General features: G+C 35.6%; 1 protein-coding gene and 1 long non-coding RNA gene across 3 annotated transcripts in view; one reads left to right on the forward strand and one right to left on the reverse strand.

The window, feature by feature from the left end:
* The first annotated feature begins 31 nt into the window (after positions 1-31).
* DEPDC1 (DEP domain containing 1) lies at positions 32-23703 on the forward strand. Of its 2 annotated transcripts, XM_060139769.1 has the most exons (12): positions 32-199; positions 1974-2239; positions 5284-5440; positions 5862-5980; positions 6401-6531; positions 7804-7851; positions 10352-10492; positions 11813-12664; positions 13105-13277; positions 15157-15333; positions 22371-22556; positions 23251-23703. In XM_060139769.1, exons 1-12 carry the CDS (start codon positions 32-34, stop codon positions 23389-23391), a joined length of 2559 nt encoding a protein of 852 aa, XP_059995752.1. In that variant the 3' UTR covers positions 23392-23703. The 2 variants fall into 2 exon arrangements, with proteins under 2 accessions (XP_059995752.1, XP_059995750.1); XM_060139767.1 differs by lacking the exon at positions 11813-12664 and having other exon boundaries at positions 45-199.
* LOC132514697 (uncharacterized) overlaps positions 10740-23733 on the reverse strand; it is a 30073-nt gene continuing 17079 nt past the window's right edge. The window contains exons 2-4 of the long non-coding RNA XR_009538900.1: positions 15168-15292; positions 12191-12237; positions 10740-11949 (exon numbers count right to left, since the gene is read on the reverse strand). This is a non-coding gene — a long non-coding RNA (uncharacterized LOC132514697). The remainder of the gene's footprint in view (positions 11950-12190; positions 12238-15167; positions 15293-23733) is intronic.

The following is a 23733-nucleotide window of genomic DNA, read 5'->3' on the forward strand; positions in this document are numbered from 1 at the left end:
ATCAGCGCAGCCCTCTGAGGTATTCAAATCGATGGCGGGGCCGACGGTTGTGGGAGGCTGCGCTGCCGCCGGCTTCTCGGGGTCTGAGTGTCGCCTTGCGCCGCCATGCCGGGCACCGGGCGCTGACAGACCTTCGGGCCCAGTGGGCGGAATGGAAAATCAGGGTGTGCCTCCCGGGCCTTATCGGGCCACCAGGCTGGTAAGACCGCGCGTGAACGAGACTGGCCAGCCGGGGTGATGGCTGCTTTTACGTGGAACGTTTGTAGCTTTCCCTCGGGCGGAGGGATAGGTCCCAGAACCTCTTGGGTGGCTGAAGAGGAGAATGAGGGGAGTTCACGGATATCGCGGACCCTTGCAGGACACGCCTGTTCCCCTCCTTTGCTCCGGGCACCCCGGGTGGGCGCATCGGAATCAGCTTCTGAAGCTACCCCTGTTCTTGCTGCTGTCGGCGTCCTCTGAAATGTCTTGGAATATTCTGAGTTTAGCCGCTCCGCACGCCTGATTTTCTACCCGCATAAGGATTCGAGAAGAGTTTTGAGTTCCAGTGCTTTGTAGGGTCAGACTGGGGGCAAGCCCGATTGTTTGTGACAGCTTCGTTTAGCCGGTCCTGTAGAATTTAATGCAGGATGTACCGACTGAATGCCACTCAGTAACAGCTATTTCATAACTAAGAATGTTTTAAATACCCATCAGGAACCACTGTTGGTAGTCACTGGATTTGTACTTGCATAGAGTGGCTTGTGTATTTGGATCAGCAATCCAAGAGGATACTGTGCCACTGGTTATGTGACATTAGGACAGTCACTTCTGTGAGCGTCAGTTTCCACCTTGGTAAACTAGAGCTAATGATACATGCCCAGGCTAAAAGATGTCCTAGAGTAGACATACTGTATGTGAAAGTGTGCTGTGATCTGTAGAATAACAAACAACTTATTCTCTGGATAAATTGCAGCTCAATATAAGTTTCTCAAATAATATATGAAATGTGGAAATGTGGAAAGAAAAGAATACAGTTATTGTGTTTTCAGCCCTTAAATTCTGTGTTGTGATGTTGGGACCACATAGGTTAGATAAGTGGTAGCATAGCGAGTAGTAGCATAGTTGGGGTTACAAATCAGATTTCTTAACCTCTAATGTAAGATTTTTTAATTAAAAAGTTATATGTTTATTCTATACCACTCCCCGTAGACCTGCCACGAACCCAAAAGTTTGGGTAATTTGAAAACAGTTTTGGAAAGTGTATCTTTTGAAAATGTAGATATATCACAGCGTCATTAAACAAACAGTAGACTTAAAACTTAACTTACCGCATATGTTCTATGTAAATTATTGGGATCTTCACTAGTAAATATACTAAAGGTATATTAATACTTTAATACTAAAGGTATTTTACCAATAAAACTATTGCCTGCAAAGAGTTTTGTTTGGCCTGCATAGTTAGTTATGAGTACAGGTTCTAGAGTCAATCCAATGCCTGGGTTTTAGCTGTGTGACCTTTGTCAAATTATTAAATATCTCTGTGCTTCATATTCCTTATCTGAAAATGGGATAGTAATAGTACCTGTTCATAGAATTGTGAGAATTAAAGTGAAATAATGAGTGTAATGCATAGTGTCTGACACAAATGCTACTATCATATTATTAATATTAGTTGAGGTTAAAGAAACAGGAAGAAACAGGAATAAATGCTTTCTCTGTTGAGGACTAAAGGCAGGTTCATTGTAGTTCTCCTTTATTCCTAGGTTTCCTAAGTAAGCCAACCAGCCAGTGAAGTGCTTGTAGTCCAAAACTATTACATAAAAATATTATTACAATACTAGAATTAATAAAAAGAAATCAGTATGGGATGTAAAATTTTCTTTAGCACAAATAAGACAAGTGATTTCTTCATGAATTTTAATGATTTAACAAGATGCGAATGAGAGAATTTTCTTTGTCTAATTAAAAAAAATTTTTTTCCTTTCTATTTGCAGTGGAATGAAGTTACCACATCTTTTCGAGCGGGAATGCCTCTAAGGAAACACAGGCAACACTTTAAAAAATATGGCAATTGTTTTACAGCAGGAGAAGCAGTAGACTGGCTTTATGACCTATTAAGAAATAATAGCAATTTTGGTCCTGAGGTTACAAGGCAACAGACTATCCAGCTATTGAGAAAATTTCTGAAGAACCATGTCATTGAAGATATCAAAGGCAAATGGGGATCAGAAAATCTTGATGACAACAGTCAGCTATTCAGGTACTAAACAAAGAAATAACTGCAAAACTGAATTACTTAACAATGAAGTTTCACTCCACTTCTAATACTTTTACTAGAACAGCAGCCTCTTCAGGGGAAGTAATATTTTCTGCAGAAAACTTACTGCTCTTAGTCCAATTAAAACCATTTAAAAGTTAAAGTTAGTTAAAGGTTATTGCTGCACAATTAAAAATTATAATAAAATAAGGAGTTGGGAGGAAAGAATGAGATAGTGTCACTTTTACATATTCTGAAAGCTCTGTAATATGTCAAGGACAGAACATTATCAACCTTTAGTTTCACAGATTTAAGAATTACATGACAAGTTCTCACAGGTCCTTACCTTCAAGTGATATGTAATCTATATAATCTAAGAACACATGTGATGAAATAAATAATAGCAAACTTTATATAATAACTAACAAAAGAAATATACCACAGGTTGAAGAGATTATTTATTAAGAATTTATCATATACCAGAAGCCCTACTTTATGAGTTACATGTTTTCTTTGTTTAATCCCTAGAATAGCTCAGCAAGGAAAATATTAACTCCTTCTTACAGGTGAAGAGCCTGAGACTATGCGTCAACAAATTTTATTCCCTTGGTCTGAAATATGTTCATGTGCACATTCATCAGATTAGTAAACACGTTTCTTCTCATGTCAGCTGTATTGTAGCATCTGTGGGGCCTTTCTGACTCCCTCAGGCCAGCATAATTGATTTTTCTCTCTCGTACCCGGAGTTCTTGATTATATATCCCTTAAATTAGGTCTTTGAATTCTAATACCCATGTGTTTTTTTGTGGGTTTTTTTTGTTTTGTTTTGTTTTGTTTTTTGCGGTACGCGGGCCTCTCACCGTTGTGGCCTCTCCCGTTGCGGAGCACAGGCTCCGGACGCGCAGGCTCAGCGGCCATGGCTCACGGGCCCAGCCGCTCCGTAGCATGTGGGATCTTCCCGGATCGGGGCACAAACCCGTGTTCCCTGCATCGGCAGGCGGACTCTCAACCACTGCGCCACCAGGAAAGCCCCCCATGTTTTTTTACTCTGCAAAATTAGTACTTTTCAAATGAAATGTAGAAATTGATTCTTGCCTATGTGTCAAAGATGATATGTCATACAAGTAAACTGCAATAACAAGCATATGAATATCTTGTATAACACCCTACAAATCTTTCCTCTCTCTACTACTCATCAGTCACCTTTTGAGTTCCTATGCTGCTGCTCATCCTTTAGCTTTTACTGTCCTCAAGGTCCTAGGCTTGTCTACCCTTCACCTCTCTCCCTGGGCAATCTCATACCATGTCTCCACTTACTTTTCTTATGATTTTCAAACCTGCAACCCAAATACCTCTCCTGAGCTTTAGGCCCACTTTTGCCTATTAAACAGGCACTTCAAATATAGTATATGGAAAATCACTAACATCTCTTAACCTAAATTCTGACCTCTTATATCCATATCTGAATGAATGGCACAGTCTTCCCTGTAGTTACCTTCATTCTTTCCCTTCTCCCCTTTAAATATGATGTAATTATCAAACCATGTCTATCATGCTGCCTCAGTATTCTCTGATCTGTCTACTTCTCTTAATGAATGTTCTTTTCGTGAGACTACTATTCTCTCTTACCTGGAATTCTGCATAACTCTTCAACTAGTCTCTCTACCTCTAGTGCTTTTATAGTGGTAACAAAACTATGACGTAGTTAAAAATAAAGTATAACAAAAATGTGTAAGACCTTACTGGAGAAAATTATCAAATTGTATTTAAAATAATAAGTGGAGAAGGATATTCTGTTCATGAATGAAAAGACTTAGTGTCATAAAAATAAGTCACTTCTTCCCAAATTGATGTATAAATTCAGTGCATCTTCATTCAAAACCCCTACATAATTTTTTGTAGGATTTAACAAGCAGATTTTAGAGTTCATTTGATAATGTAAAGGTCCAAGTCAATTTTGAGGAAGAGAATTGCCTTACCTGATTATCTGGGCTTAATTAAATTTAAATTAAGACCATTAAGTGCTGAGAATATAAACCCTTACATATAAAGAAACTTGGTGTGAGTTATACATAAATTAAATACCTAAATATGAAAATAAAACTCTTCTGAAAGAATATAAGAAACTATTTTTAGGACAGAGGAATAAGAAAAAAACTTCTGAGGTGACTAAAAACTTATGCATAAACTTGATGTATGTTAAAAGATACCATAGAGATATTGTTTATGTATATTTATTTAAAGTATGAAAACATGAACAAGAAGGAAATACACTAACTATAGGTTAATGATTTCCCTTAGGAAGAGAGAAATAGAATTAGCAAAGAATTTCTTTCATTAATAAAAAAGATAATGGGGCTTCCCTGGTGGTGCAGTGGTTAAGAATCCACCTGCCAGTGCAGGGGACACAGGTTCGAGCCCTGGTCCAGGAAGATCCCACATGCCGCGGAGCAACTAAGCCTGTGTGCCACAACTACTGAGCCTGCGCTCTAGAGCCTGCAAGCCACAACCACTGAGCCCACACGCTGCAACTACTAAAGCCCACGTGCCTAGAGCCCGTACTCTACAACAAGAGAAGCCACTGCAATGAGAAGTCTGCGCACCCCAATGAAGAGTAGCCTCCACTCGCCACAACTAGAGAAAGCCCACGCGCAGCAATGAAGACCCAACGTAGCCATTAATTAATTAATTAAATTTTAAAAATAATAATAAATTAAAAATTTTTTTTAATTTAAAAAAATTTAAAAAGATAATGAAGTCTTGGTAAAATGTTAATAGTTGCATTGGTTGATGGTTACCTATGTGGATGTTATTTTATATTATTTTCTGTACTTTTTTGTATCTTTGAAATACATACAGTTTACTAAAGAAAGCAGGAAACTATTAAAATTCTTTTAAAGGTTTAATGGGAAAATTAATTTATGTAGAAGATTCATTCCTTGATAATGTAAATAAATCCAGTTTTTTTAAGTTATTTTTAAGATAAATGGCACTAAAAGTTTGTTTATGATCTCACATTATTTAATTGCATATTATTCTTAAACCAGATTTCCTGCAAATTCTCCACTTAAAACTCTTCCACGAAGGCATCCAGAATTGAGAAAATACAGAATAGAGAACTTTTCCAAAGATAAAGATAGTATTTTTAAATTACGAAACTTATCTCGGAGAACTCCTAAAAAGCATGGATTACATTTCTCTCAGGTAAAACATCCTTTACTAGTTTAAATATAATTACTATGTGCTTAATAATAGAATCATTAAAAGTGAATGATTAATATTTGAAGCCAATACTTGGAATCTCTTAACTATATTATATTCTAAAAATGTATGTGTAAATTTGTTTGGAACTCACAGAAACGAAAATAAAAATGGTAGTGGGACGTACTTGAAATAGTATTTGTATAATTTAAGCATGTTTTGTTTTAAATTAATTTGAGGGTGGTGGAGGAAGCTGCAAAACCGAAAGCTCTATTACAATATATTGCATTATTTCTTCAAGTGACACCTTACAGCTCCACAATGGGCTGATACTAATAGAATTACTAAATATTAGAAGTGGTGTCAGTTCATTATCTCCAAAATGTGAGCATACCATATTAAACCAAAGTAATTCTTTTTTCAGGAAAATGCAGAGAAAATGAACTGTGAAATAATCAATGAACATCAAGAAAACTCCATTGATAATAGAGAAATAAGCCAGAAAGATGTTGAAGAAGCTTGGAGATATGTTATTCTGATCTAGTAAGCTATAACTAAGCTATAAGCAAGTTCCTGAGGTGTTTAGAATGTTAATTTGATATTTTCATCAAGATATGCAGTTGAGGAAGAACAAATTAATTCGCAAAGCTTAGAATTTAACCTGTATATGTGTTTCTTAATAAATATTCTTGCGATAGTTCTGGTACAATAGAAGTAGAATGTTTTCAATATAATTTGCTTTTTCTTTGACTCAAAGTTGTAGCTCTAGTTTGGGGTCTATATTGGAATCCTGCAACGGTTATTAAGATATTTTAAAGTAAATACTAATATAAGTCTTAGAGGTTGATTTAAGAAAAATATTCCAAAAGCTTTGTTTGTTTTCCATTCAAACTCTTTCATATTTGTATTCTATTCCACTTATTTTATGGAGGAAAAACAGTTTGTATTCTTTCTCCTATTTAGCCTGCAAACAATTTTAGGTGTGTCATCCCTAGAAGAAGTCATAAATCCCAAGCAAGTAATTCCTCAATGTATAATGTACAACATGACCAATACAAGTAAGCACGGAGTAGTTATACTGCAAGACAAATCAGGTTGGTATCAATAAAAGAAGTTGGAATCATTTTAAACATGCTAACAAAGGTTGCAGCTATTGTGGGGATAAAGAGAGACCAAAATGTAGAAAGTAGAATACTTCAGTTGAGAGAACGTCAGGGAGACTACTGATTTATCAGAGGCGCTTTAGTAATCATAGTGGGCTAATTTTTAAATGAATATTATTCACACTTATTTTAGCTCTTAAGGTGGATTCCTGAATGATTTTTTTTTAATGACAGGGTTAAGCATCCAAAAGATATGCAAATATAATTAAAACTATTGATTAATCACATTTTATTGAGGACCTACAATGTGCCAGGCACTATGCTAAAGATTAGTGATGAGCAAGAGAGAAATGGTCCATGCCTTCCTGGAGCTTACATGAGAAGTTATATACAAATTTAAAGGGGTCAAGACATACATACAAAACCAAAGTAACACCCTATAAAATAAGTCAAAACTCTCATGAACAGTATTCTAAAGAAATCTGGCTTTGTATTATATATGTGTTTATATAATATATTGATTTCAGATATAAGATAGGAAAATTGGGGAAATAATTTAAGCCAGATGTATTGGAAAGCTTATAGGAAATGTATTAATAAATTTACTGAAAATGTTGGCTCATTTTTTTATAATCAATTGCTGTCTGTAGAATTAATTGACATGCATTACTTTGAGTTTCTTTTTGTGGGCAAGAACTTTGAGGGTTTAATTGTAGGAGCAAAAAAGTAAATGTTAAAACTTAAGAACTATGTTGTGTATGCTTGTAGCTTTGGACCAGTTGTATCTTTCATTACCTAAAATAACTTGATTATATGCTCTCCATCTAAGCTTTCTATTCTTTATAACTATTAACTTTTCAAGTCAAATGTATGTGTGGTTTTTGTGTTTGTGTCAAAAAAATGCTACACTTATGTGTCATGTTTCACATAGTGGCAATTGAAAGATTTTAAGCAAGCCTCACTGCGAAAGTACCTTAATATTCAAATATAGCTTGTTTCAATCATAGGTCTCACTCAAATCAGTAATATTCAAATAGCATAGCTAACTTTTTAAACTTGTATTGTAAAATACTGTCTTGGCCCTATGTCTTATTAAATATGTAATCATTTTTAATCCTGCTGGTACACATACGTGTGTGTGTGTGTGTGTGTGTGTGTGTATATACACACATGTATGTATAATTATATAATATAATAAGTGTTAAGTTTTAAATATACTATCATCATAACTGTATGATTGAACACTATTAATTTTTTGTGTAGATGACCTTCCTCACTGGGTATTATCTGCCATGAAGTGCCTAGCAAATTGTAAGTTAAACAAACTGTGTGTGTGTGTGTGTGTGTGTGTGTGTATTATATTGATAAAATATTTAATAAGAAGCAAGGAATTATTTTTAATAATTTATAAAGTCCTGATAAAATTAAATTATATTCTTTCTGTTGATGTTTAAATGAATATCTAGTAGAACTGATTACACTTCTTTGCATGTGGAGTGTGTTATAGAGCCCTTAACTTTTTCTATGCAGATAGTGATTTTATAATCCAAGCCCGTCATTTATGACTCAGTTCTCATAAATCATAAAATCATAGGCTAGAGGATCTCAGAGGATTTTTAGGTATAATCTACATCAATTGCTTTAGTGAGTCCAGAGAGTTCAAATAGCAACTTCTAAGTAATGCAGCTGGTAAGTTGAAAGTTTCCGTCAGAAATGAAGTCTTATAAAACCCACTTCAGTCCCCTTGCCATTGTACACGGCTTCAACATTTGGTGTTTCATGACATGCTTCTACTCCATAGGATATATTAATGGGACTTTTATGTTTATGAAAAAAAATGGTCTGTCATTAATCAGATCATTTTTTAGCATTTCATTCTTCAAGTTTTTTCCATAGTGATCAGTGATAAGTGAGTTTTATAATTTAAGACCCTAGTTCTAGTACAAAACCCTAATTGCTCTCGAAAATCAGTTTTTAAAATATGCAGAGGTGTATGCTTCTAAATCATCAAAAGTTAAATTATATTTTAATAATTTTGTTACAAAAGTATTTTTCTAGTTTTTATAAAATTAGTATTTTATTAATGTTCAGGATAAGTATATATTCCCTTGTTGTCCACTGGGTGTCAATATGACAAAATAACAGGATAACTAGCAATAAGTAAATAATATTAGTTATAGAAAAAAGTTATCAATTCAAGATAAAGATCTTGATCAGAAGCTAAAGAGTTCTGAGATTCTCTTTCTACCTTCTCGCTACGTAACTGTCCTTCTCTCTCATACCTTGGCTCATGATTAGCAACTCAGATAGCATACTTCCAGGGATTTCTCTGATGCCCCATCTTTAGGGATTTGTTTCTTTTTCTTCTCAGTCCACATTACACATAAATGATACCAAGATATAGCTTACTAAATTCCAGTTTAACAACAATATGTCTAGCCAGAGGCAATATTAAGACTTTTACTTAACTTGTTTGTTATTTAATCCCCCACTGTAATCCTGTGACATACAGGAATCAAAGATCAGTATACTATTCATAATTTTTTTTCTAGAAGAGAAAACTAAGGCTTAGAAAATCTTTTTTTCTGATACATAAGGAGCTATGTATTCAAACCTAGATTCTCTAACTGTAAATTCTGTGTTTTTAATTCCAGTAAAGTATTTTCTATCTTAGAAACTTTTAATGATTATCAATTTTTTTATTCTACATATTAAGAATATTTCTTATATCCTCCTCAGAAAAATTGTCTATTTGTTCCACATAAAATCCTTATTAGCCTTTAAGCTATTAAGTGTGTATATGTGTGTTAACTTGAAAGATAACATAGTAACTCTCAAATCTGAGTGCATATCACAGTCGCTAGAGAAACTCAGCAAATATTCAGATTCAGTCGATTCAGTATGTCAGGATTTTTTTTTTTTTTTTTTTAAATCATGTCTCAGAAGATTCTTACAGCAAGATGCCCAGCTCCGTGTTAGGAAACTACTTAATTAGTGAACCAGAAGCAAACATTTCTAGATCAGTAATTCCTAGCTCCATAGGAATTCTGATAGATTCTGGACTGTTTAGAGGAGATTATATATACTTTTAATATGTACACTGGATGATTCTGATTATGTAGTCCATGGACCACACTTTAAATGCTATTAAACCTCAAGATCCTGTGACTTGCTCTCGCTTTATACTGCTCTAGATTCTAATTTTAGCTTTGCCACCAAACCTCTTTTACCTTGAGCAAGTTGCTCTGAGCTTCAGTTTCCTCACCTGTAACATAAGATCAGAATTTATTTCTGAGGAAAATACTAATGAGTAGACATGATTATTTCAATAATGTTAAGCTAATGGAACAGCGATGTAAAGATATTATTTAAACTCATTCAGGGTATATGCTTCACGTCAGGCAAAATTTACTCACAAAAATGTAAATTTACAAAAGACAATTTGAAAGAATTATTTGCATAATCCAAATAATCTTTGCTTTATAAAATGAATTGTGATAAAATCCCATTAAAATAAGCTGTCCTGATGCTTTTAAAATATATTTCAAATTTTGCTTTATATACAATTTTTCAGTCATATAAATATTAAAATTAAACAAAATGCTAATAGTTGCAGTGATTTCTAATGAAAAGATGGTGAGAAGGAATGAGATATGCACAACCCTTTAAATTTTTAAATTGTGACAATTTGTTAAACATAACTCCTTCATGAAATAAGTATATGTTTTATGCTTTTTATAAGTATCTTTAAAAACTATATTTAAAATAAATTATATTTCATCTTTTTTTTTTATTTTTTGCCTCTACTTAGGGCCAAGAAGTAATGATATGAATAATCCAACTTATGTTGGATTTGAACGAGATGTATTCAGAACAATTGCAGATTATTTTCTAGATCTCCCTGAACCTCTACTTACCTTTGAATATTATGAATTATTTGTGAACATTTTGGGTATGTATAGATTTTTATTTATTATTTAAATGTATTTTATTAGTTTCCAAGTCCCCCATAATTTAAAAGATCTAAAAGTATAGGTAAACATGAAGGTGGCAGGCTATAAATTATTTTAAACTTCAGGAATACTCTGGTTGTTGTTATGTTGTTTTCCAGTAATTCAAATATACCATTCCAACACCAATTCTCTACACCAATAGGGTGTCTTACAATTCAGTTCATTTCTGACACTAACTACCCAGCGTTAACCCAGACCCCAAAAAGTTGAGGACAAAGTCTTTCAGCTCTGATACTAACTACCCAGTGCTAGCTCAGACCCCAGAGATCAAGGGCTCAGTTCCACAACGCTGCCCTCACTTCATTCACCAGCTGCAAATGAGGTCCTCAGGTTTACTGACATTTCTGCCTGGCTAACTACCAAGTTAGGGGTTCCCACAACCCCCTGAAGTTTAATAATTCACTGTAACGGCTCACAGAACTCTGGAAAGTGCTTTACTTAATGATTACCAGTTTATTATAAAGGATACAAGTCAGGAACAGCCAAATGGAAGAGATATATAGGGCAAGGAATGGGGGTAAGGGTTGTGCAGAGCTTCTATGTTCTCTCCAGGAATGTCATCCCCCACAAGCGTGTCCATGTATTCACCAACTGGTAAGCTCCCATAGCTGTTTTGTTTCAGAGTTTTAACTGAGGTTTCATTACATAGGCATGGTTGATTAAATCATTGCTCATTGTTGACTAAGTCTGACCTCCACCAACCACCACTACCCCACCACCCCCTCCAGGGAGGTCTGAGGTAAGGCTAAAAGTTCCAACCTTCCAAGAAGGGCTAAGCCTAAGTCACCTCATTAGCATAAACTGAGGCTAGCTCTAATAGGCTCATTGTGAATAACAAAAGACTCTTGTCACTGGAAATTCCATGGGGTTTAGGAGTTCTATACCAGGTACCAGAAACAAAAATGATATATATGTTTTATTAAACTACAGTTGTCTTATAATTAAGAATTTTCTAATACTTGTAGACTGAAAGTAGATATTTTTTCATGTATTTGACTGAATCCATTTAATTAGATTGTTGAAATAAATTTTAAAGTTATTTTCATCACAAGTTGGAAAACCTCGAGTCTTGCACTTTGTAACTGAATGTTGCATGTGTCCTATTTAAGTGGCTTCTGAATTAAGCAACTGCTATTTGTACTATACTAACAATATGTACTATAGTGATGCTTTGTTTTTTTAACGTTACTCTTGTTTTTGTTTTATTTTTGTCCACTGTCATACAGTTGCATCTTAATTTTTGTTTCATTTCCTGGTAGTTGTTTGTGGCTACGTCACAGTTTCAGATAGACCCAGTGGGATACATAAAATCCAAGATGATCCACAGTCTTCAAAAATCCTTCACTTAAACAGTCTGAATTCCTTCAAATCAACTGAGTGTCTTCTTCTCAGTCTGCTTCATAAAGACAAAAACAAAGAAGAATCAGATACTACTGAGAGACTACAGATAAGTGATCAAGGATTTCAAGAAAACTATGCTAAGAAAATGCAGCTAGTTAATTTAAAAAACAGAAGAGCCAGTGTTAATGACATAATGGGAGGAAGTTGTCATAATTTAATAGGCTTAAGTAGTATGCATGTTCTATCCTCTAGCATCAAACCAAGGTGCTATTCATTAGAAGGAATTATAGATTTACCAGGGAGTTCAAGTAAAGAGGTCTCCAGTGTCTTCCATCAATCTGTTCTGAACATAAAAGGACAAAATAATAAACAATTTTTAGAGTCTGAGACCAAACAGGAATCCCTAATGCATCTTCATTCAGAGGAAAGTATTCAAAAACCACTCTGTGTTGGTTTTAAAAGAACCTCTACTTTGACCGTTCAAGACCAAGAGGAGTTATGTAATGGAAAGTGCAAGTCAAAACAGCTTTGTAGATCTCAGAGTTTACTTTTAAGAAGTAGTACAAGAAGGAATAGTTATATTAATATGCCAGTGGCTGAAATTATCATGAAACCAAATCTTGGACAAGGCAGCACAAGTGTGCAAACAGCTATGGAAGGTGAACTCGGAGAGTCTAGTACCACAGTCAATAAAAGACTCTGCAAAAGTACAATAGAACTTTCAGAAAACTCTTTACCTCCAGCTTCCTCTATGTTGACTGGCACACAAAGTAAGGTTGATGCTTTCAACGCATGTAATGTTAACTTTTAGTGTTTACTAACCCTGTTTCACTTACCTGGCTTTTCTTCTCTGAAATTGCTTTACTTTTTCCCTCCAGAAGGAAAGTTTCATATTGTAAAAGACTTGTCATGGCATAACCAAGATTTATTCTACTTACCTAAAGCACTCCTTTTCTTTCCCTTAAATTGCACTTATTCTGAGTCACTTTATTTGTAATAAGTGAAGGATTTTCAATCCTTCATAATCCAATGGGTTATGAAGAAAATAATGAGTATCTTACCATGCTTTTGAAGAATGTGGAAATTTCTGGGAATAGTCAAACGAAATATTAAAATATTATTTTGCCTTCTTTATATAACTATATGCTGGTAGTATGAAAGCAGCTAGTGTCATTGATGATTTTTTTCTGGGGGGTAATTTGCCTTCTAGGTTTGCTACAACCTCATTTAGAGAGGGTTGCCATTGATGCACTACAGTTGTGTTGTTTGTTACTTCCCCCACCAAATCGTAGACGGCTTCAACTTTTAATGCGCATGATTTCGCGAATGAGTCAAAATGTTGATATGCCCCAACTTCATGATGCAATGGGTACAAGGTCACTGGTAAGTTGATTTCTTAAGGAAAGAATAAGTCCAGTTCATAAACTGCACCGCACCCCCCCCCGAAAAAAAAAAGAAAGAAAGAAGACCAAACCATCTAAGCATACTACTCAAGTGATGTCATGGTCTTGAAATCCTAGATTCTTGAGTTAAAAAAAGGCTTTTGAAAGTCTAACCTTTCCTAGCAGCAGAATACTGGTGCATTAATCCTTTGTGCCCAGTCTTTTATACTTTCACATCTTGATCTTTACCTAAGGACTTTGCCTATCCACTCACGCTGTATCACTTCATAGTGGTTAACTGTCAGACCATATTATATTGCCTAGAGCCAATTCTGTTTGGTGGGGAAGGAAGAGGAGATGTAGGCACTGTTGAAAGCCAAAGGGCACTATAACCCTGTGAAATAAAGAATTAATGGGAAATTCATGTGTAGTAAGTCAAAGTGTTTCAGATATTGTAGTAGTGGGAAAATTGTATTTGATGTGTTATGTGAATTAGGATAGCTTGTCATTGTGGGCAGGAAGTTGGGAGAGGTACTGTGAAGCAGTCTTAGGCTCCATATGAAGATGAGGGAAACAAGGCATTTATATGCAGATGTTGACTGGAAATGAACTCTTGAAATAGTATCTCTAATATCTCTTTCCCTCACTCTCTTTATCTCTCTCTTCCTCTCTCTCTCTCTCTCTCTCTGTCTTTCTATAAAGAGCTGCCACTTCCTCAGAGCACAGCTTCAATTTACAGATTGTTCTTGTAGCAAGGAATCTGTAGCTAAGCTCCGTTCTTCCACTTATTAAGGACAGTTTTTTAATAAAACGACATACCTAATATAAAGAGGAAGAATTATTCTTAAGTAACTGTGGCATCATTAAAAAGCATAGGGAAGTTTGTAGGAAAAGATATTTAGAGAGATATGAGTAAGAAGGAGGTAATTTTGATTTTACACTTTTTGAGATTCAGGTTATAGAATATCTAAGTGAAATTTATCCTACAGACAGAAGGTTGGAAATGAATCTGGTGAAGAAATATTAGGGCAGAAAGTATATTTTTTGTAAAAGTGGTAGTTGAGGCTATAGGAGTAAATGAGTTCCATAAAGCTGAGCAAACAAAGAATAAAAGCTGAGGACTGAGCATTGGAAGAAGATAGGAAAACCTGCCAGGCATGTAGGAATAAGACCAAAAATATTTCAATTCAATAAATATGCTCACCATCTATTATGTGCAAAATACTTAAAATACAATTCTGATATTCAAATTATTTTAGAATGAGGTGTGTGAGTGTTTATGTGTGCGTGTGTACATGTGTGTGTCTTATATTTGGTGGGTTATATGGACATGAATGAGAGTAAATTAGTTTTGAAACACAAAATTTACCCCAGGATTTGAAGATTGTCATGATGGAATTGAAAAATACAATGTACTAATTGTTTTTAAAGACTAATAGAATAGCATTAAAAACTGTTTTCCAGTTTCAAAAGATAAATGATGCCAACCTTGTAACCACTTGTGTTTATATATTCTCCTAATCTGTGCTTTTATGGGGTTAATTTAATAAGTCACTGTTCTCTAACAGTCTTTAAGCACCATATTTGTATGGTATTAATGGAACCTAGGTGTTTAGTGATAAAATTGAGACAAAACTGAAGAAAAAGCTAGGCCTTCTGTAATCATTTGGAATTTATATTAAGGAAATACTTAACAAGCACTATAAAAAAATTGGCATTTTATTCTTTCTAATGTAATAAGTTATTGTCCTCATTTTGTAAGCTGAAGTCTGCTTATCACTTTATCTCAATCCTTTAGCATAATACTACCTAGAAATTACTGGTATTCTAATTTATATAAAACCTTAAGTTTTTAAATTCACATCTTTTAACGTTTCTAGATGATACATACTTTCTCTCGGTGTGTGTTACGCTGTGCTGAAGAAGTAGATCTTGATGAGCTTCTTGCTGCACGATTAGTTTCTTTCTTGATGGATCATCAACAGGAAATTCTCCAAGTACCCTCTTACCTACAGACTGCAGTGGAGAAACATCTTGACTACTTAAGAAAGGGCCATGTATGTATTCTAAGTCTTAAAATTCTCTGCATTAGTCAGTTGTAAGTGGCAAACTCATCTTAAACTAGCCTAATCAGAAAGGGAGACTTTATCAGCTCACATAAATAACCTCCAAAAGTCAAGAATGTAGACAGAATATGGATATTCAAATAGCAATAGGACTGTTTCCATCCCTTCATCACTTATTTCCATTTCGGTCCTATATTTGAAAAATGGCTCCTTCACATGATTGGATATGGCTGATTAAAGCTCTTGAGTCATAGACTTATATTTGCCATCCAAAGGCAAAAAAAAACCATTCCTCACCTCCAATTTGAAAAGTTAATGGTATATACATAGAGTGGCCAAATCTAGATTAAATGCACATTCTTTAGGTGGTTGAGGGTGAGTGGGTTGAAGAGAGGGCCCATTCTCTGAGTGGCTCTACATAGATTAGAGAAGAATCTGTTCTTCACGAAAGGTAAGGATAGTTGGAGTAGAATGGGAAGAACTTTTATAAGGAGAGAAGGAATCTAAGCAACCAAAAACAACAGATGTCTGCTATATTCAGTCCTTAGCTGCCCAACACACATATTCATATTTCTTCCTATACATACTATTCTAATATTGCCATGACTTACTGTAATTATAACTATCCCCTACAATTCTTTCTCTTGTCTACATATTTTTTTTTTCCTACAGCAGGTCCTAATTGGTCATCAATTTTATACACATCAGTGTATACATATCAATCCCAATTGCCCAATTCATCACACCACCACTCCACCCCCCCACCGCTTTCCCCCCTTAGTGTCCATACATTTGTTCTCTACATCCATGTCTCAATTTCTTCCCTGAAAACCGGTTCATCTGTACCATTTTTCTAGGTTCCACATATATGTGCTAACATACGATATTTGTTTTTCTCTTTCTGACTTACTTCACTCTGTATGACAGTCTCTAGATCCATCCACATCTCTACAAATGGCCCAATTCCATTCCTTTTTATGGCTGAGTAATGTTCCATTGTATATATGTACCACATATTCTTTATCCATTCATCTGTCAATGGGCATTTACATTGCTTCCATGACCTGGCTATTGTAAATAGTGCTGCAATGAACACTGGGGTGCATGTATCTTTTTGAATTATGCTTTTCTCTGGGTATATGCCCAGTATTGGCATTGCTGGATCATATGGTAATTCAATTTTTAACTTTCTAAGGAACCTCCATACTGTTCTTCATAGTGGCTGTATCAATTTACATTCCCACAAACAGTGCAAGAGGGTTCCCTTTTCTCCACACCTTCACCAGCACTTGTTCTTTGTAGATTTTCTGATGATGCCCATTCTAACTGTTGTGAGGTGATACCTCATTGTAGTTTTGATTTGCATTTCTCTAATAACTAGTGATGTTGAGCAGCTTTACATGTGCTTCTTGGCCATCTGTATCTCTTCTTTGGAGAAATGTCTGTTTAGGTCTTCTGCCCATTTTTGGATTGGGTTGTTTGTTCTTTTTAATATAGAGCTGCATGAGCTGTTTATATACTTTGGAGATTAATCCTTTCTCCGTTGATTCGTTTGCAAATATTTTTGCCCATTCTAAGGGTTGTCTTTTCGTCCTGTTTATGGTTTCCTTTCCTGTGCAAAAGCTTTGAAGTTTCATTAGGTCCCATTTGTTTATTTTTGTTTTTATTTTCATTACTGTAGGAGGTAGATCAAAAAAGATCTTCCTGTGATTTATGTCAAAAAGTGTTCTTCCTATGTTTTCCTCTAAGAGTTTGATAGTATCCAGTCTTACATTTAGGTCTCTAATCCATTTTGACTTTATTTTTGTGTATGGTGTTAGTGAGTATTCTAATTTCATTCTTTTACATGTAGCTGTCCAGTTTTCCCAGCACCACTTATTGAAGAGATTGTCTTTTCTCCATTGCATGTCCTCGCCTCCTTTGTCATAGATTAGTTGACCATAGGTGCGTGGGTTTATCTCTGGGCTTTCTACCCTGTTCCATTGACCTATATTTCTGTTTTTGTGCCAGTACCATATTGTCTTGATTACTGTAGCTTTGTAGTATAGTCTGAAGTCAGGGAGTCTGATTCCTCCAGCTCTGTTTTTTTCCCTCAAGACTGCTCTGGCTATTTGGGGTCTTTTGTGTCTCCAACCAAATTTTAAGATTTTTTGTTCTAGTTCTGTAAAAAATGCCATTGGTAATTTAATAGGGATTGCATTGAATCTGTAGATTGCTTTGGGTGGTATAGTCATTTTCACAATATTGATTCTTCCAATCCAAGAACATGGTATATCTCTCCATCTGTTGGTATCATCTTTAATTTCTTTCATCAGTGTCTTATTATACTTTTCTGCATATAGGTCTTTTGTCTCCCTAGGTAGGTTTATTCCTAGGTATTTTATTCTTTTTGTTGCAATGGTAAATGGGAGTGTTTGCTTAATTTCTCTTTTAGATTTTTCATCATTAGTGTATAGGAATGCAAGAGATTTCTGTGCATTAATTTTGTATCCTGCAACTTTACCTAATTCATTGATTAGCTCTAGTAGTTTTCTGGTGGCATCTTTAGGATTCTCTATGTATAGTATCATGTCATCTGCAAACAGTGACAGTTTTACTTCTTCTTTTCCAGTCTGTATTCCTTTTATTTCTTTTTCTTCTCTGATTGCCATGGCTAGAACTTCCAAAACTATGTTGAATAATAGTGGCGAGAGTGGACATCCTTGTCTTGTTCCTGATCTTAGAGGAAATGCTTTCAGTTTTTCACCATTGAGAATGGTGTTTGCTGTGGGTTTGTTGTACATGGCCTTTATTATGTTGAGGTAGGTTCCCTCTATGCCCACTTTCTGGAGAGTTTTTATCATAAATGGGTTTTGAATTTTGTCAAAAGCTTTTTCTGCATCTATTGAGATGATCATATGGTTTTTATTCTTCAGTTTGTTAATATGGTATATCACATTGATTGATTTGTGTATATTGAAGAATCCTTGCATCCCTGGGATAAATCCCACTTGACCATGGTGTATGATCCTTTTAATGTGCTGTTGGATTCTATTTGCTAGTATTTTGTTGAGGATTTTTGCATCTATATTCATCAGTGATATTGGTCTGTAATTTTCTTTTTTTGTAGTATCTTTGTCTTGTTTGGGTATCCGGGTGATGGTGGCCTCATAGAATGAGTTTGGGAGTGTTTCTTCCTCTGCAATTTTTTGTAAGAGTTTGAGAAGGATGGGTATTAGCTCTTCTCTAAATGTTTGATAGAATTCACCTGTGAAGCCATCCGGTCCTGGACTTTCGTTTGTTGGAAGATTTTTAATCACAATTTCAATTTCATTACTTGTGATTGGTCTGTTCATATTTTCTATTTCTTCCTGTTTCAGTCTTGGAAGATTATACCTATCTAAGAATTTGTCCATTTCTTCCAGGTTGTCCATTTTATTGGCATAGAGTTGCTTGTAGTAGTTTCTTAACGATGCTTTGTATTTCTGTAGTGTCTGTCGTAACTTCTCCTTTTTCATTTCTAATTTTATTGATTTGAGTCCTCTCTCTCTTTTTCTTGAGGAGTCTGGCTAATGGTTTATCAATTTTGTTTATCTTCTCAAAGAACCAGCTTTTAGTTTTATTGATCCTTGCTATTTTTTTCTTTCTTTCTATTTCATTTATTTCTGCTCTGATCTTTATGATTTCTTTCCTTCTGCTAACTTTGGCTTTTGTTTGTTCTTCTTTCTCTAGTTCCTTTAGGTGTAAGGTTAGATTGTTTGAGATTTTTCTTGTTTCTTGAGGTAGGCTTGTATAGCTATAAACTTCCCTCTTAGAACTACTTTTGCTGCATCCCATAGGTTTTGGATCGTCATGTTTTCATTGTCATTTGTCTCTAGGTATTTTTTGACTTCCTCTTTGATTTCTTCAGTGATCTCTTGGTTATTTAGTAATGTAGTGTTTAGCCTCCATATGTTTGTGTTTTTTACGTTTTTTTCCCTGTAATTTATTTGTAATCTCATAGCGTTGTGATCAGAAAAGATGCTTGATATGATTTCAATTTTCTTAAATTTACTGTGCCCTGATTTGTGACCCAAGATGTGATCTATCCTGGAGAATGTTCCGTGCGCACTTGAGAAGAAAGTGTAATCTGCTGTTTCTGGATGGAATGCTTATAAATATCAATTAAATATATCCGGTCTATTGTGTCATTTAAAGCTTCTGTTTCCTTATTTGTTTTCATTTTGGATGATCTGTCCATTGGTGTAAATGGGGTGTTTAAGTCCCCCACTATTATTGTGTTACTGTCGATTTCCTGTTTTATAGCTGTTAGCAGTTGCCTTATGTATTGAGGTGCTCCTATGTTGGGTGCATATGTATTTATAATTGTTATATCTTCTTCTTGGATTGGTCCCTTGATCATTATGTAATGTCCTTCCTTGTCTCTTGCAATAATCTTTATTTTAAAGTCTATTTTATCTGATATGAGTATTGCTACTCCAGCTTTCTTTTGATTTCCATTTGCATGGAATATCTTTTTCCATCCCCTCACTTTCAGTCTGAACGTGTCCCTGGGTCTGAAGTGGGTCTCTTGTATACAGCATATAGATGGGTCTTGTTTTTGTACCCATTCTGCAAGCCTGTGTCTTTTGGTTGGAACATTTAATCCATTCACGTTTAAGGTAGTTATCGACATGTATGTTCCTATGACCATTTTCTTAACTTTGGGAGGTTTGTTTTTGTAGGTCCTTTTCTTTTGTGTTTCCCACTTAGAGAAGTTCCTTTAGCATTTGTTGTAGAGCTGGTTTGGTGGTGCTGAATTCTCTTAGCTTTTGCTTGTCTGTAAAGCTTTTGATTTCTCCATCGAATCTGAATGAGATCATTACCAGGTAGAGTAATCTTGGTTGTAGGTTCTTCCCTTTCATCACTTTTAAGTATATCATGCTACTCCCTTCTGGCTTGTAGTTTCTCTTGAGAAATCAGCTGTTAACCTTATGGGAGTTCCCTTGTATGTTATTTGTCAGTTTTCCCTTGCTGCTTTCAGTAATTTTTCTTTGTCTTTAATTTTTGCCAGTTTGATTACTATGTGTCTCGACGTGTTTCTCCTTGGGTTTATCCTGTATGGGACTCTCTGTGCTTCCTGGACTTGGGTGGCTATTTCCTTTCCCATGTTAGGGAAGTTTTCAACTATGATCTCTTCAAGTATTTTCTCGGGTCCTTTCTCTCTCTCTTCTCCTTCTGGGACCCCTATAATGCGAATGTTGTTGCATTTAATGTTGTCCCCGAGGTCTCTTAGGCTGTCTTCATTTTTTTTTCATTCTTTTTTCTTTATTCTGTTCCGCATCAGTGAATTCCACCATTTTGTCTTCCAGGTCACTTATCCATTCTTCTGCCTCAGTTATTCTGCTATTGATTCCTTCTAGTATAGTTTTCATTTCAGTTATTGTATTGTTCATCTCTGTTTGTTTGTTCTTTAATTCTTCTAGGTCTTTGTTAAACATTTCTTGCATCTTCTCCATTTTTTCCTCCATTCTTTTTCCGAGATCTTGGATCATCTTCACTACCATTATTCTGAATTCTTTTCTGGAAGTTTGCCTATCTCCTCCTCATTTAGTTGTTTTTCTGGGGTTTATCTTGTTCCTTCGTCTGGTACATAGCCGTCTGCCTCTTCATCTTGTCTGTTTTTGTGAATGTGGTTTTTGTTCCACAGGCTGCCAGATTGTAGTTCTTCTTGCTTCAGCTGTCTACCCTCTGGTGGATGAGGCTATCTAAGAGGCTTGTGCAAGCTTCCAATTGGGAAGGACTGGTGGTGGGTAGAGCTGACTGTTGCTCTGGTGGGCAGAGCTCAGTAAAACTTTAATCCACTTGACTGCTGATGGGTGGGGCTGGGTTCCCTCCCTGTTGGTTGTTTGGCCTGAGGAGACCCAACACTGGTGCCTACCTGGGCTCTTTGGTGGGGCTAATTGTGGACTCTGGGAGGGCTCGCACCAAGGAGTACTTCCCAGAACTTCTGCTGCCAGTGTCCTTGTCCCCAGGGTGAGCCACAGCCACCGCCCGCCTCTGCATGAGACCCTCCAACACTAGCAGGTAGGTCTGGTTCAGTCTCCCCTGGGATCACTGCTCCTTCCCCTGGGTCCCAGTGTGCACACTACTTTGTGTGTGCCCTCCAAGAGTGGAGTCTCTGTTTCCCCCAGTCCTGTCGAAGTCCTGCAGTCAAATCCCACTAGCCTTCAAAGTCTGATTCTCTAGGAGTTCCTCCTCCCATTGCCAGACCCCAAGGTTGGGAACCTGACGTGGGGCTCAGAACCTTCACTCCAGTGGGTGGACTTCTGTGGTATAAGTGTTCTCCAGTCTGTGAGTCACCCACCCAGCAGTTATGGGATTTGTTTTTACTGTGATTCTGCCCCTCCTACCATCTCATTGTGGCTTCTCCTTTTTTCTTTGGATGTGGGGTATCTTTTTTGGTGAGTTCCAGTGTCTTCCTGTCAATGATTGTCCAGCAGCTAGTTGTGATTCTCGTGTTCTCTCAAGAGGGAGTTAGAGCACGTCCTTCTACTCTGCCATCTTGGTTCCTAATCACCTTGTCTACAGATGTTATGGGCCCTGCCCATGCTCTTACATCTCAAAAATAGTAGATGAACCCTTTATTACCATTTCAAAACGTTAATGTTTTAAGATGAATTAAAATATCACTTTGTTAATGTTTTGTAGTTAAAAGAATAAAATCCATGGTTATTGGTTCTAATGGTGTTAGCTACCTTTATTTAATACTTGTGTGCTAAGCATTTTATATACATTATCTCACGTACATTCACATTTTACAGGTGAGGAGACAGACCAAGACCAGTTTAAATAACTTTCTGATGGTTATAAAGCTAGTAGGTTGTAGGGCTGGGATTGAGACCCTACTGACTTATTGCTACTCTGCTGCATAATACAGTTTTCTTAAAGTGTTGAATGTTTGGTGGCAAAATAATAGGTATTAAAACCCATCAGAAGAACCCTTTACCAAATAGGAACATGACCAGAATTAATAGATTTGACTGTATGTATTATTTTGTTCATTACAGATTAAAAATCCTGGAGATGGAGTGATTGCTCCTTTGCCAACTTATTCATACTGTAAACAAATTAGTGCTCAGGAGTTTGATGAACAAAAAGTTTCTACCTCTCAAGCTGCAGTTGCAGAACTTTTAGAGAATATTATTAAAAATAAGAGTTTGCCTGTGAAGGAGAAAAGGAAAAAACTAAAACAGGTAAGGGAATGAACAAGTTTCAATCGTAAATATTTTCTAATATGCTATTGCTGATTGTTATTTAATGACATTTAGAATCGAATTTCTCATTTTAATATTTTGAATTTTAAATATCATATATGTAGGCTATGTATGACTACCTGCCTGGTTTTACTCTGTCCTGAAATTTTCATAATAACCATAATAACAGATACTCTCCTTTACTTCCAGTGTTTTATGTTTAAAGCATGCATTACCCTGGGAAAATAATTATAAACTTAGGACTATAATATGTAACTTTTAGTGACTCATCATTACCATTTAGAATTTTTAGCTCTACATCAAAACCCTGTAGCCACATGATTCTGGCAAGTCCAATTCCTGGTCTGAGACACTCAAAGAAGTATGAAATGTACTAACTAGATCCTTGCGACCTTCATAGGCTTTACCAATGAGAAGGAAGAACATCTGGAATTTAGGAGAATTAACAGCAGAAGAGAATCCTAGATATTAATGCTAACTGGAATCTAAGAAATACTACAGGGTACCTTTCATGTGTGAGAAAGTGGAGGGAGAAGCAAGAATAAAGTGAAAGGATACTGATCTCTGTAATACATCTTTGAGAAAGGCACTGAATCCTTATAAAATGTTGACCAGTGGCTTCAGCTCAGATAATAATGTTAAATACCCTCTAATTCCTCACCTCATTTTTAAGTTTCAGAAGGAATATCCCTTGATATATCAGAAAAGATTTCCAACCTCTGAAAGTGAAGCAGCACTTTTTGGTGACAAACCTACAATCAAGCAACCAATGCTAATTTTAAGAAAACCAAAGTTTCGTAGTTTAAGATACTAATTGAATTGAAAATTATGTAATACTTGTGGAACTTTGGTAAGTGAAGCCATATCTAAGAATTCAGCTACTAAAAAGGAAGTCTCTTTATCAATAAGGTTTTTCTAAATAGAACATTATGTAACGAAGTGCCAAAATAGTTTTTATCAATGTGAAACTGCTGAAAAACTAGTGAATCTCAATGGAGAGCAAGTGACAATAGGTGATACCAAATATTTTAATCAGAAATAATCTTTTGTTTTTTATACAACTATCTGGAAAAGCTATCATAATGTGTGCTAAAGTTTCATTTACTTGAATTTTGAAAAATGACATTTGCTCTTCAAGATTAAGCTGTAATTCTTT

The sequence above is a fragment of the Lagenorhynchus albirostris genome, chromosome 2, assembly GCF_949774975.1.
Source record: "Lagenorhynchus albirostris chromosome 2, mLagAlb1.1, whole genome shotgun sequence".
NCBI lineage: Eukaryota > Metazoa > Chordata > Mammalia > Artiodactyla > Delphinidae > Lagenorhynchus > Lagenorhynchus albirostris.

Coding starts and splice junctions, on each gene's coding strand:
- DEPDC1 (XM_060139769.1), top strand. CDS start 32: ATGGCGGGGCCGACGGTTGTGGGAGGCTGCGCTGCCGCCGGCTTCTCG. Junction 6,532..7,803: donor TATACTGCAAGACAAATCAG/GTTGGTATCAAT, acceptor TTTTTTGTGTAG/ATGACCTTCCTCACTGGGTA. Junction 13,278..15,156: donor CAATGGGTACAAGGTCACTG/GTAAGTTGATTT, acceptor TAACGTTTCTAG/ATGATACATACTTTCTCTCG.